Below are 20268 nucleotides of genomic sequence, written 5' to 3' on the forward strand. Positions count from 1 at the left end.
GCTTAAGACAGCATGCTGCAAGGGTTAACACAGAGAATTCAGGGATGCCTGTCTTGTCAATGTCCGAACTGTTTTCTTTTTTTTTTTCTTTGTTTGTTTGTTTTTTAAGCAGCAGGACTTATCATTGCTTGGACCACAATGTCACGTTGTCACAAGGAAATTTTTGCAGGCATCACCGACTGTCGTGGTGGTGTCAGGATCTGTGGAGACTACAGATTTTGGCACTCTGCCTGATAGGCTTAGGCAGGCTAGCAAGAGTTAATCTCTGTTGGGCTGTTTGTTAGTCTCTTTGATCACATGTTGTGGGGGAGCCAATCAAGTTCGCTCCTCTCCTATATATGCTGGCTGGAGTATTCCATTAATGCCAGCTATAGTTTATCTATACTAGTGTAGTATTGTGATTCAGACTCACTAGTGTTTTTTGTGCATTATTGCTATGACCGGTTGTGGTGTTAGCCCTTTGTCCTTTTGTTGATGCCTTCCTTCTCTTACTTTTCTTCTTAATCTCTTACTGTTTTGTTCCTGTGAGTTTGCAATGTGCCTGAGTTTTGGTTTTCCTTTGTCTGCCTTAATCTGTTACTTCTTCCCTCCCCTCCCTCTCAGGTATCTCCACCATTAGGGGTAACCCTGACGTTATGGATAACCTTACGGTCCCCTAACGTGACGCACAGTATAGGAGCCCCCTGGCCCTCGCTGTCCTGCAGTCACATTGTGACATGTTCCCACTTGTAATTGACACCTCACTGCCAATGTACAATGTCTATTGAGAGCCTGGTGTGGGCGGGGACAGCTCTCTCAGCTCTGCTACATGGCTAAATTTAAAAATTCTGATTGTGGCAGAATGGCTGCATCAAGTAATCTAAGTGATACATCATTGGATTCAGGATCTCTTTGCCCACATCATGCTGCTCTTAGATGAGATACCAAAAACCTGCTGACAAATTCCCTTTTAACTTTCTACATGTAGGAGTCCAGATAACTGTCAATCATTAAGTAAGACCACGCACTGGACTCCTGAACATAGAAAGTCAGGGATCTAAACTAAAGAAATACATGTTATATAGTTTTTTGAAAAAAAAAATAATAATATCTAGCTGCTCAGCTCCTCCTGCTCTATAACATGCTGCCTGTATACAAGAATGCATATACAGCGTGATAAGTTCCTTAAGAATCCTATTCTCGTAATTATATAATTGCTTTGAATTTTCTTCTTTTCTAGGACAGTCGACCACATTAGCCATCGATTTAAGGGAAATGATACCTCGCAGTGTGGTGAGCTATTATAAGTACCAGGGGTCCCTCACCACCCCTCCATGTTCGGAGAATGTCTCCTGGCATGTAATCCGCACCCCGGCACAGCTCAGCCAGGCTCAGGTAAAGTTGCACGTACCACTAGATTATCTATCTCTTCAAATGTTATTGTATGAAATGATTGCCACTGACATCAATGCTTTTGTGTAATATACAGACATGCCAAGTCGTCAAGGTATGGTAGTCCTTGCTAATACAGTGCCTTACGAAAGTATTCGGCCCCATTGAATTTTTCAACCTTTTCCCACATTTCAGGCTTCAAACATAACGATAAAAAAATGTTAATGTTATGGTGAAGAATCAACAAGTGGGACACAATTGTGAAGTTGGACAAAATGTATTGCTTATTTTAAATTTTTGTAAAAAATAAATAACTGAAAATTGGGGTGTGCAATATTATTCATCCCCTTTACTTTCAGTGCAGCAAACTCACTCCAGAAGATCATTGAGGATCTCTGAATGATCCAATGTTGTCCTAAATGACTGATGATGATAAATATAAGCCACCTGTGTGTAATCAAGTCTCCGTATAAATGCACCTGCTCTGTGATCGTCTCAGGGTTCTGTTTAAAGCGCAGAGAGCATCATGAAGATCAAGGAACACAACAGGCAGGTCCGTGATACTGTTGTGGAGAAGTTTTTTTTTTTTTTTTTTTTTTTTTAAACTCGTTTTATTGAAGGTTAAGTAAGACATTACATTATAGGATGAGTCAGCAATTTGTACTTTACAAGAATACACGTATACTGTTTGATAAGCAGGGTAGTAAAGCAGCAACAATTAAATAAACAACTATTACTTTCAATCTGGCCTTAGCACATTAATCATTGCAGAGGTGTCAGTTCGCGAAACATCCATTCTGAGGCAAAAAGCCCATGCCAATAAGAGAAGCGCAACCCAGATTACAGAGATCTCGTTATATCTCCAATACAGTATATCATAAATCACGTATTTCTCCTTTGCACCCATCGAAGCATCATTAGTTATTATCACGCTAGTACCGACTGTAGGCTATCAGCTAGGGAGCCGGGTGATCCTCCGGTCAAGGGCGAACCCATCCATCTACCCCATATTTTGTCGAATTTATTTAAAGAACCTCTTATCTTATAAACATAGTGTTCTGACGGAATTATAGCATTTACCAATGCAATCCATGAGGCTCTAGTTGGAGGGTGAATGCTCATCCAGTTTAGTATAATGCCCTTCCGGGCCAAAAATAATACCTTTTTTATTAGAAAATTTTCATTTTGGGACCAGGAGCGTACATCCACCACCCCAAATAGACACAGGATTGGGCACATAGCAACCGGTTTTTGAAGTATGGCGGAAAGAGTCGTTACAACCTCACTCCAATAGGAGAGAATGACCCGGCAATCCCATATCATGTGCCAGAAATCAGCACCGTCTATCCCGCATCTCGGACAACCCACCCCCACCAACTTATTCGCCTTTTTCATCTTGTTCAGTCTCTGAGGAGTAATATAACTTTGGTGTATGATGTATAACTGAATCAGTCTGTTATTGACTGCAGGAGAGACCAGCGTGTGGGATTCGACAATGTCGTCCCACACTACATCATCAATTTCAGGGATCCTGACACTCCACCTCTCCCGGACAGAAAGAGGACTGTTCATGGCCTTGGCCCGGATAAGGGAGGAGTACAATTTGGAAATAAGGCCTCCAGGGCCCTGTGATCTGATAATTCCAATGACTGGAAAGGAAGAGAATCTAATCCCACGACCAGAGAACTGAGCCCGAAAGGTGTGCCTAATCTGGAGATACTGAAACCCATGAGATTCCGGCAAATCGAATTCTGCAGGCAGTTGTGCAAAGGGGCGGAGTTCACCATCCCGGACCAGTGATCCCAGGGAGACTATTCCTCGATTCCTCCATTCGCCAAACCCCGGCAGTCCACAAAAGTGTGGAAGGTCCAGGTTATCCCATAAGGGTATCTCAGTTGGCACATCATGAAAACCGAAAATGGCTTTAGCCTCTTTCCAGACCCTGGCCCCCAGTTTGTGTATTGGAAGGACCCGACCCTCAGGAGCCCTCTTGTGGTCCGTCAACAATGGCCATAGGAGATCCACACCCGTGAACTCTGCCAGGAGACCCTCCGGAGAACCCCTAACCCCAGGAAGTGTCCATTGTCCCAAATATTTCAATTGTCCGGCCAGATAGTATAAGTACAGATCAGGAAGGGCCATACTGTTGTGGAGAAGTTTAAAGCCGGATTTGGTTGCAAAAAGATTTCCAAAACTTTAAACATCCCAAGAAGCACTGTGCAAACGATCATATTGAAATGGAAGGAGTATCATACCACTGCAAATCTACCAAGACCCGTCCATTCAAACTTTCATCTCAAACAAGGAGAAGACTGATCAGAGATACAACCAAAAGGCCCATGACCACTCTGGATGAACTGCAGAGATCTACAGCTGAGGTGGGAGAGTCTGTCCATAGGACAACAATCAGTCATACACTGCACAAATCTGGCCTTTATGGAAGAGTGGCAAGGAGAAAGCCATTTCTCAAAGATATCCATAAAAAGTGTCATTTAAAGTTTGCTACAAGCCACCTGAGAGACACCAAACATGTGGAAGAAGGTGCTCTGGTCAGATGAAACCAAAATCGAACTTTTTGGGCACAATGCCAAACAATATGTTTGGCGTAAAAGAAACACAGCTCATCACCCTGAACACACCATCCCCACTGTCAAACATGGTGGTGGCAGCATCATGGTTTGGGCCTGCTTTTCTTCAGCAGGGACAGTGAAGATGCTTAAAATTGATGTGAAGATGGATGGAGCCAAATACAGGACCATTCTTGAAGAAAACCTGTTGGAGTCTGAAAAAGACCTGAGACTGGGACGGAGATTTGTCTTCCAACAAGACAATGATCCCAAACATAAAGCAAAATCTACAATGGAATGGTTCACAAATAAACGTATCCAGGTGTTAGAATGGCAAAGTCACAGTCCAGACCTGAACCCAATCGAGAATCTGTGGAAAGAGCTGAAAACTGCTGATCACAAACGCCTCCATCCAACCTCACTCAGCTCCAGCTGTTTACAAAGGAGAAATGGGCGAGAATTTCAGTCTCTCGATGTGCAAAACTGATAGACACATACCCCAAGCGACTGCAGCTGTAATCACAGCAAAAGGTGACGTTACAAAGTATTACGGTAACTTAAAGGGGATGAATAATATTGCACGCACCAATTTTCAGTTTTTTATTTTTTACAAAAATTTAAAATAAGCAATAAATTTTGTTCAGCTTCACAATTGTGTCCCACTTGTTGATTCTTCACCAGAACATTAACATTTTTATCTTTCTGTTTGAAGCCTGAAATGTGGGAAGAGGTTGATACAAGTAAAATATATCTTTGTACCGTGTTAGCCAGTAGAGATAAAAAAATTGTTTAAAAGAACTGAGAGTCCTCAGTGGTTGATACCTTTTAATGGCTAACTGAAAAGATGGTAATAATTGCAAGCTTTCGAGACTACTCAGGTCTCTTCATCAGGCATGGTATAACACAAAATCTGAAGAGTCATATATTTATACACAACAGGACTTAGAATAGTGCAGTAAAAAAAAAACCAAAAAAAAAAAAAACCAAACAGTTATATAAAACAGAACTATCTCTATGGCAGGGGGGCAAACTGTTGTGGCCATAAATTTTGCTGCAGTTCAGTGTGAAAGTTTTATTGTCCTTTGATAAGGGTCTGGTCCAGGGCTGTGACACGCTCGGATGGTCAGAGGAGCACATCTCCTAATTGATGTAAAAAGACATGAATCCATGAGACACATTCATTCCTTCTCTGAATGTGTCAAAGGTCATCATAAGTTTGTACTCCCATAGTCTCCTGTCTCTCTGGGACTTGAAGTTTCCTTTCAATACCAGCAATTTCATGTCCATGATGCTGTGGTCTGAGTTACAAAAATGTTTGGCCACAGGTAGATCCATCCTTTTTTCTCTAATTGTGTGGCGGTGAGAATTCATCCTTGTCCTGAGCTGTTGTCCGGTCAACCCTACATACAGACCCCCAGTTGGACACTTGGTACATATAATTAAGTACACCACATTGGTTGTGATGCAGCTGAAGGTACCTGGGATCTTGTAGTCCTGATGTGATCTGGGAATCTTTATCTTGTCCGTTGTCAATATTAATGGACAGGTCTTACATTTTTTCTGGTTGCAGGGAAATGTTCCTGTTGTTGTTGGAGAGGACAGGGAGCTTCTGACAATGATGCTTCTTAGATTTGGGGGCTGTCTAAAACACAGAAGTGGGGGGCCTGGAAAAATAGATTTTAACCGGGCATCTTTTTGCAGTAATGGTTGTAGTTTCCGTGCAGCTCCTCTAAACACCTCCAGATGTGGATTGTAGGTGACTACAAGAGGGACCCGGTCGTTTTCTTCTTTAGTTTTATAATAACAGAAGAGAACAGAGAACAGAGAACAGAAGAGGTTGAAAAATTCAAGGGGGCCGAATACTTTTGCAAGGCACTGTAGATAGTTGTGTATATCTAGGGATTTCCCTCTTATTTCCATATTGCATTACCGGAAAAGTATTGCCCAAAAGGAACTTCCCCTTTAAATGATACACCTGAGGTATGGTCAATCAGTTCAGTGCATTTTAAATTGGTAAGTAGGCGCACTGAATGGTTAGTGCACACTTGGCATGAACAAAGTAATTTGGTGCATTTGCCAGAAAATGTTCTTGATTCAAACATACTACTAATGGATTTGGTCACTAAAGGTACAATTTATATGATGGCTATGTCCTTTTGAAGGTTCTGTGCTTGGTTTGAACAGTCATATTGTGCTGACAGTTTCTAATTACTGTAATTGATTATTAGCTGCTTGTTTCCCCCCCGCCATCTTTAATATGTGAAGCAAAACGCACCATGATATTAAAGGGAACCAGTCACTAGATTCATGCTTATAGAGAGGGGAAAGCCAGCACTGCCTATGAATGGCATGCAACAAATAAAAAGTGTAAAATTCACAAATTCATTCCTAATGTATAATAACGCAAAATGAGATTTTTAGCAAAAAATTGATCAATCATTTGAGCCACCCCTGCCACGTCACGGCAAATCCCAATAGATTTTATTTGTTGCATGCCATTCATAGGCAGTGCTGGCTCCCCCCTCTCTATAATGACTAGATTCATGCTGCCCGAACCATGAGTAGGATTGGTTAAAGTGGTGTTCCCATCTCTAATAGCCTATCCCTATATTAAGTAGGTGTAATAATGTTTGCAAATACATCCGATTAATGTAGTATAGTTCTCCTGATTAGCTATGTCACTTAACTCATGTGCAGGCCATTACAGTAGCCTTTATCCACTTTATCCATGTTTATGATCACTAGCAACTGTAACTGAGTGGTCACCATGGATATCTAAGCTACTGTAATGCCCTACAAATGAGGTAAGCGACATATAGTTCTCCTGATTGGCTATGTCGCTTACCTCATCTGGAGGGCAGTACAGTAGCCTAGGTATCTATGGTTAAGATCACTAGCAACTGTCACTGAGTGGTCGCCATGGATAACTAAGCTACTGTAATGCCCTATACATGAGGTAAGTGACATATAGGGCTCCTGATTAGCTATGTCACTTACCTCATGTGCAGGGCATTAGAATAGCCTTTATCCATGGTTATGATCACTAGCAACTGTCACTGAGTGGTCGCTGTGGAGACACGGGGCTCAGTGGGTGCTCTCGTCCACTAAAACCCGCCGCCTGTAGAAAGACAGCGTGGCTCAGGGCTCATCCCAACTGAACGCCAGCCTCCTTAACCGTGGGCGTAACACTACTCAGACAACACAGGGTGAGGGAACCACAATAATTAGACTTTATTGGATCCCCAAACAATTAACGGCACATAACACATAACCAGCAAAACACAAATGTAACAGGCAACAGAGTCTCACCCTTCCGCTGGCTCACCAGGGATTTAGAATGTCCATGCCTCAGAGGTTCCAGGGCTGCTTACTCCAATACAGCAGCACCCCGCTTTCGGCGGGCACCCGACGAGAAAGGAATAGCGCCAGATTTAGGAAGCTGTGTGAGGTCTGCAAAGTCTGTAGCCAGGTGACCGGATTGTCCCAACCTGAGTGTCCTCCTTCGGTAGTCCTGGTATGATGATATAATCCTGGCAGCCGGGATCGAAAACCCTAGACTGTGGATATGGTCTCCAACCGGAACCGGAGTCCCTAGATTGAAGCCACAAGATATCCTGATCCTCTAGTCAGCTCCTAAGAGCTTAGACTGGATCCATCAGCATCCAACAACCTTCATCAACCCTGGTGGCTTAAAGAAGTCCTCTCTTATAGCCACAGCCCTCCCTCTGGACACACTGCGTCCTCATCGATTGGTTGGACAAGATCGCCTCTCCCATTGGATGAATCTCAAGCTGCATGGATAATGTTCATCCAAATGATGTCCACAGAAAGACTGAGGGTATACATGTAGTCTGGAATGCACAGACTAGATAATGACTACTAAGGTACTTACATTAGCAATACACAACTACATTACATTGATTACTGGAAGGGTCTGGAGAAACAATAGCTAAGCAAACATGAGTTAATACACAACAGAACAATACGTCTGGCTGAATGTTAAGAAACTTTAACCTATGAGAGTCCATGTCGTCACAGTCGCCATGTGTTAGGGTGAACTCTTACAAAGGTTCATGAGTTGCCTGCTCCTGACCTAATTAGTGTAGATCAAGTGCATGCTTAAAAGAGTTAACACCGGACAGAGTCAGATGTGAAATCTCTTCTTGATCAGAGTAAATGGCACCAAGAGAGCGATTTATTATTCATGCTGCATCATATATAGGCTAGGGGTGTAGCCTAGGCATGTTCGGATTTGCCCATTTGTCAGTGGGACAGTCCATGGGTTAACCAATGGGTAGATCTCTGGTGATGCTGATATGCGGGTCTATGATGACATCGGGACAGATCTGCGGTGATGCTGATGTGCGGGTCTATGACGTCATCGGGGGCCATCTTGCCTTGTGTGTGTCTGAAAACTGACTTATGTATCGAGAATCGATTTTCATTGGAGGCGGACCTGTGGTGATGCTGATGAGCGGGTCTATGATGTCATCGGGGCGGACCTGCGGTGATGCTGATGAGCGGGTCTATGATGTCATCAGGGCGGACCTGCGGTGATGCTGATAGGCAGGTGTATGACGTCATCGGGGGCCATCTTGCATTGTGTGTGTCTGAAAACTGACTTATGTATCGAGAATCGATTTTCATTGGAGGCGGACCTGCGGTGATGCTGATGAGCGGGTCTATGATGTCATCGGGGCGGACCTGCGGTGATGCTGATGAGCGGGTCTATGATGTAATTGGGGCGGACCTGCGGTGATGCTGATAGGCAGGTGTATGACGTCATCGGGGGCCATCTTGCCTTGTGTATGTCTGAAGACTGACTTATGTATCGAGAATCGATTTTCATTGGACATACTTCCCACAATCCCCTATGTCAAGAGGTTAATTAAGTATTTGATGGAAAGACCCTCCTCAACGCATGCATACCTAATCTATTGTAATGCCCTACACATGAGGTAAGTGACATATAAGGCTCCTGATTAGCTATGTCGCTTACCTCATGTGTAGGGCATTACAGTAGTTTAGGTATCCAAGGCGACCACTTAGTGACAGTTGCTAGTGATTATAACCATGGATACCTAAGCTCCTGCAATGCCCTGCACATGAGGTATTTTCTAGTATTAATACACCTACTACATATTAGGATAGGATCTTGGAGATATGAGTACCACTTTAACTTCACACTGTGGCATTTTCAGAGAAAAGCTAATTTAAAAAACGTATGGAGACTAAGGGGAGACCAGACTAGTCAGCCACAGCCCCCGGCTCGGCCGGCCTCTCCCAGCCATTCACCATCAATGACCAGTCTCTTCCTATGTACACACATGGGAGAGACCTGTTGATCACCTGTAGAGGGGAGAAGCAGGCCGGGGGCAGCACAGGACTATTCGGGTCTCGCCCTTTGGTCCGTGACCAGCTTTTTAAACTGCTTTCTTTGAAATTCCGCAGCCAGACTGATTTATGCTGTGTTTCGGGCAGCATGAATCTAGTGACACATTCCCTTTATTTTCTGATTTATAGGGATCTCAAACTCCTAAGGAACAATATCGTTATCAGATTATACACAAAGAGGTGTAATATTTTTGGAGCTGTATTATTTTGCTGTAAAACAAATAACATCCAATATTTTCTACTTTTTTCCTACAGTATGAAGCTATCACGTCGCTGTATCGTACAGAAAGTGACGCTGACGAGCAAATCGGTTTGGTGAACAACTTCAGGCCCTTCCAGCCACTTAACGGAAGGACAGTGTACAAATACTGATGATGATAATAATGATACAGGGTTTTGTACCATTATATAAAGCGGCTTTAACAAAAAAAAAATGAAAAAATAAAACATTTTAGAAGACTTTTGGGGAATTTCTACAAATAGTTTGGCTACTTTTACATCATAGGGACAGATCGTAGTGTATAAAGTGCCGTACAATACCTTGCTATATAAGATAAAATTCCCAGCAGGTTCGATGTATTCCAAAGCAAACCTGACGGACAAAGTCTATGGAGCCTTCTTCTGACACTCCAATAGACTTTGCTAACAATATCACCTCCGAAGAGTAGTGAGATTACTAATGTTACTGCTCATCAGAGTCATCAGTAGTGCAGCATGACCTGGAACATCTGAAGAGCGGTAAGGTTATTGATGTCACCGCTCTTCAGAGGTGACAAAGTCTATGGAGTGTCAGAATGAGGTGCCATAGACTGTCGGATTTGCATTTGACGTGGTGGGATTTTTTAAAAAAAATTTTAGGAATAAAGTGGTGAACGAGGGAAAGTGTCTGGTTTTATTCTTCTGCGTTTTTATGTTTGTTTCATGGACTTCAACACATTTCTAAGGCTGCTTTCACACATCCGGCTTGAGCTCTGCGGCTCAATCTGGCTGTGCAAGCTATGCAACGGATGCGGTGAAAACACCGCATCCTTTGCATAAGTTTTTCCCATGCGGCCCGTCCGGTTTTTGCCGCTTGCGGCATGCTACTGAGCATGTGCAGTGGCATAAACCGCATGCGGCGGCCGGATGCGGTTTTTGCCGCATCGCGCCGCATCCGGCCGCCATAGGTATGCATTGAAAAATGCACCGCATCGACCGAATGCGGCGCGCTGCGGTTTTGTTTGCCGCACGAAAAAACGTGCCAGGCAACGTTCCATCCGGCCGCCGCATCAGCTAAATCTGCCGCATGCGGCAAAAACCGGATGGAACGCAAGGCCATGCGGCACAATGCGGCACTAATTAAAGTCTATGCAGAAAAAACGCAACCGGCAGCATAAAAAACCGGTTGCGATTTTCCTGCAAAGTGCCGTATTGTGCCGCAGAGCAAAAACCGGAGGTGTGAAAGTAGCCTTACACTGAAAACACCGGAGGAGGGAAGAACAAAACCAAGGAAAAGGGTATCACTATTTAGCGATCCCGCGGTGCTATACCCAGTTTGGTATGGCCAGCTTTCCTTTGTGTTTAACATTTCTTATACTACTGCAGATCTGCTTGTGGTTATTTTCTTCTTAATAAAGTGGGAAAGTGTGGGAAGTGTTTTATTTTCAATAAAGTGTGTGTGTATGTAATATATTAAATATAATATAAATACAATTTTGTATTATTATTATTACCGGGTTAGTAATGGGGGGGGGGGGGGGTCCGATACACATCTCTCCATTACTAACTCCAGGGCTTGATGCCAGCTGTTTGTGGACAATTTACAGCTGGCATCAACCCCCAAAAAACAATACCCTGACTGCCACGGTGAAGCACCAAAATTGGGAATGACCCTACTTTTTTTCTTTCTTCCAATTATTAATTTGGTAAAGTTTGTGCACACATGGGTAAATAATGGAAAAAAATAAATAAATAAGATCTTACCTAAGCCTACTCTACTTGATCAGTCTGGGTCTTTTCCACACTAGAGGTCCCAGCTGCGCAGTTACTATTCGCCACGGTGCTGACTGAAACAATTCTAAGGTTCGTTTCACACGATCGTATGGCATCCGATGCGATATATTAATGACCCTCATGCAACTGTGATCCGATCCTGTGATCAGATCACAGCTGCGGAGGAGAGGGAGGGATTAGTCTCCCTATCTCCTCCATTGTCAGCCTGTGCATATAATGCACTGCACTTGGATGTCATCCGATGTTTCACTCGCACCCATAGACTTGTATGTTTGTGGATGACACGTCTCTCACAGACAATCACAGCATGCTATGACTTTTCGCTCATTCAGAGTCTGGATGAGAAAAAAGATGACCATCTGCTCTCCCTCATTGACTAACATTGGTCCAAGTACAATGCAAGACTTTCTCGCATTGCACTCGTCCGAGTCATACACTAGTGTGAGCGTACCCTAACTGGATTACTTAGATGACTACTCAGTCTAGTATTGTTCCCTAATCGGCCATTGAGGGTTCCACGTATCTCCTTAAGAAATTGGGAGAAGGTGCAGATTAAAACAAGGTAAACCAAAACTAATAATAAATAAGTAAAAACAGAAATTCATCAGGCTGTAGTTCCAAACAGGATCCACTTTAGAAATATCACCAGTGGGGAATGGAAGCCTGAAGAGAGTTTAAATAGTTTCACCTGCTGGGTGATAGGGCAGACCAACTTACAAAATAGAACACCTGTTGGCAGAAAGGCAATAAACATAAAGACAAATAGTTCAGAACCCGTACAGTGACCAAATTTGACTGTGGTCCAGTAGAGAAGGAAATGGACCACAACACAAGAGGAGGTCGGATTAAATCTGAGGCATGACAGTAGCTGTAAAATCTGTTATCGCTATGTCTTTGCACATTTTTAACAAATAAAAACCATTAATTTCTGTGTCTAACAGGCTATCTGTTGTGTCACACGGAAGAAAAAAACAGAACATGCACAAGTGCGATGGTATTACATCTGGACAAATGGCCTATAGCCCAGGCCTACCCTCACAGGGGCAACGATAAATCATCCTGCAAGCCTAGGTGAACATTGAAGAGGCTGCAGCATAAGCATGATGGCCCTTATAAATAGCTGATCAGCAGGGTCCTGACAGCCCTCAACTGGACTAATACTAATGGCCTATCCTAAGGAAAGCCAATCACTGTTACAACCTGGATAACTCTTTAACCTCTTCCCACTCCATGACGTATACATATAGGCGTCATGGTGCTGGCGCAGATGTATGGAGCAGACACCTGCCTCTGAAAGCCGCGATGCAAGTGAACTCCAAGAGCTGTCCAACCACTTACATGCTTCTGTCAATCTTTAACAGCACCATATAAATGGTGGGGTGCCACCGAGCCAGGTGTACATCCCCGGTTTCATCAGTGTATTGTGCATGCCCAGGTAGCCAAAAATGCCAAACTTGGACAGCAGCCATTTACTTCCCAAAAACGTAAGGCTGGTCTGGTGTTACTGACCCCATATTCTGACAATGAAACACACAAACCACCAATGATAACTATATCTACATTGACGTTTTCTGACGGTAAATACAAAGCCCCTCCTTGGCTATTTAAATCCGCCGACTTCATTGTACATTCCCAGGAAAGAAGAACATCGTGCACATGTGTGATATTTGCAAAGAACCTGGGGTGACATCACTATTACTAATCATGTTGCTCACGCCCAGAGGGGCATGCTTACATAATAAGAGGTTGGGGTTATCCCCTCCCTCCTGACTAGTCAGACACTAATAGCGTAATCGCAGCTTCAATGTTAATTTTGTATTAATTCAGCAATCACTAAGCCACAAAGCTAAGCTTGTTAAAATGTTATGCCGATGGTTTAAGGGGCTACGGCAGTTGTTAAACTCCCTTTAAGAACCTTTTGGGGATATTTATCATACTTATATAGAGCCATCATATTCCACAGCACTTTACAGACATTATCATCACTGTCCCTATGCAGCGGCGGACTGGAGTACCTGGGGCCCACCAGGAAAAATCAATCTTGGGGCCCACCAGCACCATGCCCATTTGAAAACCACACCCATTCTGTAACCACACCCATTCTGTTAGCCACACCCATTTTCACACAATTTCCTCAACCAAAAAATACAAGTAATTTAAAGTAAAATCTCCTTCCCCTTCCTCTCCTGTCCAGCACCAGTTGTTCCAGTCACTGTCAGTCTTATTGTATTAAATGATTTTTCTACAGTTTTTAAAAATTATTACTAAAGGAGCCCTGCTAAAATTGGAATGGACGACCTTCACCATACAGATCCCATCCCATTATGGCCTCTTTCCCCTGCAGATCCCATCCCATTATGGCCTCTTTCCCCCTACAGATCTCATCCCATTATGGCCTCTTTTCCCCTGCAGATCTCATCCCATTATGACCTCGTTTCCCCTACAGATCCCATCCCATTATGGCCTCTTTTCCCCTGCAGATCTCATCCCATTATGGCCTCTTTCCCTTGCAGATCCCTTCCCATTATGGCCTCTTTACCCTTCAGATCCCATCCCATTATGGCCTCTTTCCCCTGCAGATCCCATCCCATTATGGCCTCCTTCCCCAGCAGGTCCCATCCCATTATGGCCTCTTTCCCCAGCAGATCACATCCCATGTGCTCCTTTTCCCATATAGCTCCCATCTTATGTGGCCCCTCTCCCCATATAGCTGCCATCTTAATGCGTCTCCTTTCCCCATATAGCCACATATAGCTGCCATCTTAATGCGGCTCCTCTCCCCATATAGCCACATATAGCTGCCATCTTATGTGGCCCCTCTCCCCATATAGCCACATATAGCTGCCATCTTAATGTGGCTTCTCTCCCCATATAGCCACATATAGCTGCCATCTTAATGTGGCCCCTGTCCCCATATAGCCACATATAGCTCCCATCTTATGTGGCCTCTCCCCATATAGCCACATATAGCTGCAATCTTAATGTGGCCCCTCTCCCCATATAGCCACATATAGCTGCCATCTTATTGTGGCCCCTCTCCCCATATAGCCACATATAGCTCCCATCTTATATGGCCTCTCCCCATAGTCACATATAGCTGCCATCTTAATGTGGCCCCTCTCCCCATATACCCACATATAGCTACCATCTTAATGTGGCCCCTCTCCCCATATAGCCACATATAGCTGCCATCTTAATGTGGCCCCTCTCCACATATAGCCACATATAGCTCTCATCTTATGTGGCCTCTCCCCATATAGCCACATATAGCTTCCATCTTAATGTGGCCCCTCTCCCCATATAGCCACATATAGCTCCCATCTTATATGGCCTCTCCCCATAGTCACATATAGCTGCCATCTTAATGTGGCCCCTCTCCCCATATACCCACATATAGCTACCATCTTAATGTGGCCCCTCTCCCCATATAGCCACATATAGCTGCCATCTTAATGTGGCCCCTCTCCACATATAGCCACATATAGCTCTCATCTTATGTGGCCTCTCCCCATATAGCCACATATAGCTTCCATCTTAATGTGGCCCCTCTCCCCATATGGCCACATATAGCTGCATCTTCGGGTCACTGAGCGCTTATCTGCTCCAAGCACCGTTGGCCTCTCCTTTGTCTTCCGTCCTCCTCCGCAGCTCTCTGCACACTAAGGGTATGTGCGCACTAGGTGTTTTTTGTGCGTTTTTGGCCGCAGAAAAATGCACAAAAATGCACCCGCGGTAAAAACGCGATGCGTTTTTACGTTTGTGGCTGCGTTTTTGCTCACTGCTTTTTTATGTATTTTTATCAGTGAACAATGCCATTAAAGATTGTTAAAAAAAAAGATCTGATGTCATTTCCTTCTTCAATATGTTCTTCATTCTCCGCTAGTGTATGCAGGAGAGCAGACAGCTGCAGAACTACAAGTCTCAGCATGCTTTATCCAGGACTGTATGCAGGAGTTTTTTGCCCTCCAAAAAAGTGACGTGGGCTTCGCCATATTTTTGTATGCTAGCCAGGTACAGCAGGCAGCTATGGGCTGCCCCCAACCCCCAGCTGCCTATTTGTACCCGACTGTGAACCAAAAATATAGGGAAGCCCTTTTTTTTTTTATTTCATGAATTTCATTAAATAATTAAAAAAAAAATGACGTGGGCTTCGCCATATTTTTGAGTCCAGCCAGGTACAACTAGGCAGCTGGGGATTGGAATCCGCAGTGCAGGGTGCCCAAGATTTCTGGGCACCCCCTCTGCGAATTGCAGTCCGCAGCCACCCCAGAAAATGGCGCTTTCATAGAAGCGCCATCTTCTGGCGCTGTATCCAACTCTTCCAGCTGCCCTGATGTCGGGTGGCTCGCTGGGTAATAATGGGGTTAGAGCTATCTGTATATTATCAGCTGGCCCTAAGCCCGAAATTCATGGTGTCACGCCAATATTAGACATGGCCACCATGAATTTCTAGTAAAGATAAAAAAAAAACACAACACAAAGAAAAATATTTGTATTAGAAATAAAACACAACACAATTAGTGACTCCATCTTTATTGAAATAAAGAACCCCCCTCCGCAGTAATCCTGGGTCAGGGTCCCGCGCCGTCCAATCCAGATCCAATATCATCTGATCGTTTGCTGGAAGGCAGAGCGATCAGATGATGTGTCAGGATCAAGGATGTGAATTCCATGACACAGCAGCTGATTGTATAAAAGCCGTTTATACAATCAGCTGATGCATCAGTGCAAAAAAAAAAGAAAAAAACCCCACACACTTCTGTGCAGACTCCTGTCAGACCGATCAATGCAGGACCCGGCGGTAATCAGCTGATAAAGTTTCCTGACGGCATCAGCTGATAGTTTAGCCGGCCGGGTAGTAAAAAGCCGGCGTCAGCGCTGTCACTATCACTGTCAGCTGATTCCATCAGGTGACCGCATCAGGTGATCAGCGCCAGGTCCTGCAGCTATCGGAGGTGTCCCGGCCGTCTGCACACAGCCGGAGCCGCGATACTGGGAGCGGACATGGCACTGGGAGGCTGCAGACAGGTGAGTATGAGGGGCCCCTGCTCACTCCCCGGGACCCCGCACCCCCCCTCCGGGGCCCCCGTACATCCTTCCTGGGCCCCTGCACTCCCACCCCAGGGCCCCTGCTCGCTCTCCGGGCCTCCGCACCCCCCCGGGGCCCCTGCTCGCTCCCCGGGCCCCCGCACCCCTCCCCCGGGGCCCCTGCTCGCTCTCAGGGCCCCCGCACCCCCCCCGGGCCCCTGCTCACTCCCCGGGCCCCCGCACCCTCCCCCGGGGCTCCGCCTTCTATACTCACGTGCTGCTGCAGCCAGTGGGGTGACGCCTGTCCGTCCTCCGCAGTGTGATGCTGCCAGCACCTGCACAGGAAGGAAGCAGTCATCACTCTGAGACTGCCTCCTCCTGCAGTGTCGCTGCGCAGATGAGTCAGAGCCGCGCGGTTCTGACAGTGACAGCAGGGAGAGCGGGGAGATCGCTCTCCCTGCTTGCCGCTCCAGAGGGAATGGGATTGTCACTAATCATATTGGCAGGGGGGGTATGGGGCGGGGCCTAGGGGGCGTGGCCATCAATAGCAGGGGCCCACCGGGGGTTCTCCCGACCTCCTGGTGGGCCAGTCCGCCCCTGTCCCTATCAGTTTGTCTTAGCAATTTGAGGTGGAAACCAACGCAAACATGGAGAAAACATACAAACTCCTTGCAGACAGTGGCGTAACTAGAGTTCAATGGGCCCTGCTGCAAAATTTGGACTTGCCCCCCCCCTTTAGTTGATCAGATGTATATGTAGGTATATATGTATACATTTAGCATTCTAAATCCTATAAAGACATACAAGTTGCCCGCCAATTATGTAGTTATGTCCCCCATCCTGGGCTCCTTCCTTGTAAATATGTCCCTGTGATGAAAAGGGGTGTGGTTGGAAGCGGAAGCTACAGCCCCCCTTTCCACCACCCTACCGACAGACCACGTGACGCGCTCTCTAGCGCCCCTCTTATAGTCAGGCCAATTATGGAATTGCCCGACAATAAGCAAGGAGGTCGCTATTCTACTATGCCGATGATTGAAGGGTTCCCGGTGAGAGTAAGGTATATATTCCCCCGACCTCAGTTGACGGAATATACCTAAACCTCCCAAATCTCACTGGTCGCCCCACAATGATCCTTGGCATAAACTCGCTGCCACCAATCGATTACGATAAAAATTAAGCCGAGCACACAGACGTGGAGTTCAAGATCGAGATAACAGAACAGCCCAAGATTAATTATATATTTTAATCAGCCTAAGGCACACTAGAAACTACAATATATACAATATGGAATCTACAGAATATATACATAGGTCAGAGTGCATCTACAAATAAGGCATGGTTACAAACAGGCATACAGATCATGCAGTTACCTTATGCATCTGGCCACAGGGGGGCGCTGTTTGACCAGGGTTCCAGGGACTTTCTCACAGGTGTAGCACACTTGACCTCTGAGCAAAGACGAGCTAAGAATGGCTGAACTGGGTTTATCAAACTGGCTACAATCCATGTCCCCTCCTACCTGTGACCTCACAGGGGAGCACTGCTCCACCCCTGTCTTGACTCTAAAATAATATCCCAAAGTGATTATTGGCCATAACTTTGCCTGGGAACTCGTAGGCGGACGCCAATGCTCTCATTTTTACAGTTATGATTTTACCTTCACAATGATAGGACATATGGCTAGTCTGCTGGTGCCCCCCTGCCCAATATCAAGTTTGGACTACCTTCAAATGTCCCACACCTATATAAAATATGTGCTGGGATCGTCAGCCTGCCCCGATGCCATATTTCTGCTTGACATATTTATAGGAAGCAAGGCTTACAAAATATTGAACATTTATTCCTGGTGCCGGTCTGTCTGGGGACTTCAGGATACCTGTTAATTAATCTGTGACTTCTTCCACAGCATCCCAGAGGGGGGTATTCCTTCTCTTTTGTGTTATCAAGGCCTGAAGAGGACACCTAATTTCCATATCAGAGGTGATTACCTTTTGCTCAAGCCACTGCTAAACAGACAATTTCCTCAGGTTCATTAGCATACTGATTGAAGCTTGACAAGATGGCGGCTATAGGAATATGGCTTATAGCTCAGAATATATCCCTATGTCCTCATTGTCCCCCATTCTGGTAAATATGCCTCCTATCTTGGTAAGTGTGTCCCCCATCCTGGCATATATGTCCCCATCCTAGTATATATGTTCCCCATTTTACCTCACATCCTGGTAAAAATGTCTCCATCCTGGTATATATGAGCCCATCCTGGCTGGGCCCCTCCTGCTATCTACTGTCCTGTTCCTGGTATATACTGCCCCCCTAGTATCTACTGTCACCCTCCTGGGGCCCTACTGGTGTATACTGTCCCCCTGCTGGGCCCCTCCTGGTATATACTGTCCCCCTCCTGGGGTGTTCCTGGTGTACACTGTCCCCATCCTGGGGCCCTCCTGGTGTATTCTGTCTCCCATCTGGTATCTATTGGTCCCCTCCTGGGGCTCTCCTGGTATATACTGTCCCCCTCCTGGTATATACTGTCCCCTTCCTGGTGTCTACTGTCCCCCTCCTAGTAAATATGTCTCTGTTCTGTCTAATGCAAATAACAACCACATTGTACTCATTGTCCCCTGCTTCCACATCACGCAACGTCCTCCTGCGCACAGACGTCAGCAGCTTTCATTGGTGTCGGTGCTATTACAATGCATAACATGCGCCACCCTGAGTCACTGTGACACAGATGAAAGCTGACAGCTTCTGTTTAGCCAGCAGTGTGTATCGCAGTACAGGGACCCGTCGGGTCTCTGCACCGCAATGCATTTCAGCTGGATGTGCAGCCTGGGAAGCACATCCAGCTGAAGCAGGGGCTGAGGCCGCCTGCACCCCAGGGCCCGGTCGCAATCCCTGTGACCGCGATTGTTCCACCCCTGCTTGCAGATGTCTGTGGTGGGATTTAAACCCAGGACCCCAGCACTGTAAGACTGCAATGCTAACACTGAGCCACCGTGCCGCTTCCTTACGAGAGTAATAATGATAGTCATGAATTCATGCCTATGATCACTTTAGCATTTATGTGTGGTGCATGATGTTATACCTTCATTACTTTCGGATGGGTGGTCATCCGGCTTATGCTCTCTTGAACTATTGCAATTTTTCTTTGCACTATATACCCGATACTTTGTAATCACTTTTTCTATACAAATATGCATATATTTTTTTCCATTACATATGTTTATTCTGCAGCCTAGTAAGCCAAAACGGAAACTTTGTCCATCTTCAAAATTTCCTCCAGACGCTCGTTTCTGCTTAAAACATGTACAGAATTTCTGCGCCATCACAATGCAAAATGTTGCTTTTAGAGCGGGTATTATCAGGAGGAATTCTTCTCTTTGGCAATAAAACGGGATAATGGTTTTATTATACTGACATCTAGTGGGCATCTAATGGACAAATGTACACTATAAAAGAAATCTTCATTGCAAAATGTGGCATGCCGGCAATAAATCACCGGAGTTCATTTATTTCATGGGGCCTGGTATTTCCCCTCTAAGCCGGGCTGCGATTATGATTCAAAGCGGATACAGAGCATTAGACTGTAGTATCCTTAGCACCGAACAAACTTCCTGCAGAAAACGTTAATATTTTATGTCTTGGGATAACTGCATGAATCTCGGTGAAGGATACACTATAAGGCTATGTGCGCATGCTGCAGTTTTGTGCCTTTGTGATGCCCCTGGACTAGTCAGGTCATCACAGGGTACTGCAAGCTCTTTATCTCCCAGTGCAGGACTCAACCCCTCATGGTTCTGGGTTCACAACTTGCAGCACTGCCTCCATCAGCATTCACAAATCCTAATCATACCTTGTACCACACCCTGTCAGGCACACCAGTGGGCTGCTAAGCTGGAATAGGGCCGCCCACCTAGGG

The 20268-nt window shown here is 45.3% G+C and overlaps 1 protein-coding gene across 1 annotated transcript in view; it reads left to right on the plus strand.

The window, feature by feature from the left end:
- The window catches only part of LOC142250647 (carbonic anhydrase 7-like), a 30364-nt gene extending 20660 nt beyond the window's left edge, over positions 1–9704 (plus strand). Inside the window, exons 7-8 of the mRNA XM_075322832.1 lie at positions 1220–1374; positions 9588–9704. Coding sequence (XP_075178947.1) covers positions 1220–1374; positions 9588–9704 — 272 coding nt within the window. The remainder of the gene's footprint in view (positions 1–1219; positions 1375–9587) is intronic.
- The last annotated feature ends 10564 nt before the right edge of the window (positions 9705–20268 follow it).

The sequence above is a fragment of the Anomaloglossus baeobatrachus genome, chromosome 9 (genome assembly GCF_048569485.1).
Source record: "Anomaloglossus baeobatrachus isolate aAnoBae1 chromosome 9, aAnoBae1.hap1, whole genome shotgun sequence".
NCBI classification, from domain to species: Eukaryota; Metazoa; Chordata; class Amphibia; order Anura; family Aromobatidae; genus Anomaloglossus; species Anomaloglossus baeobatrachus.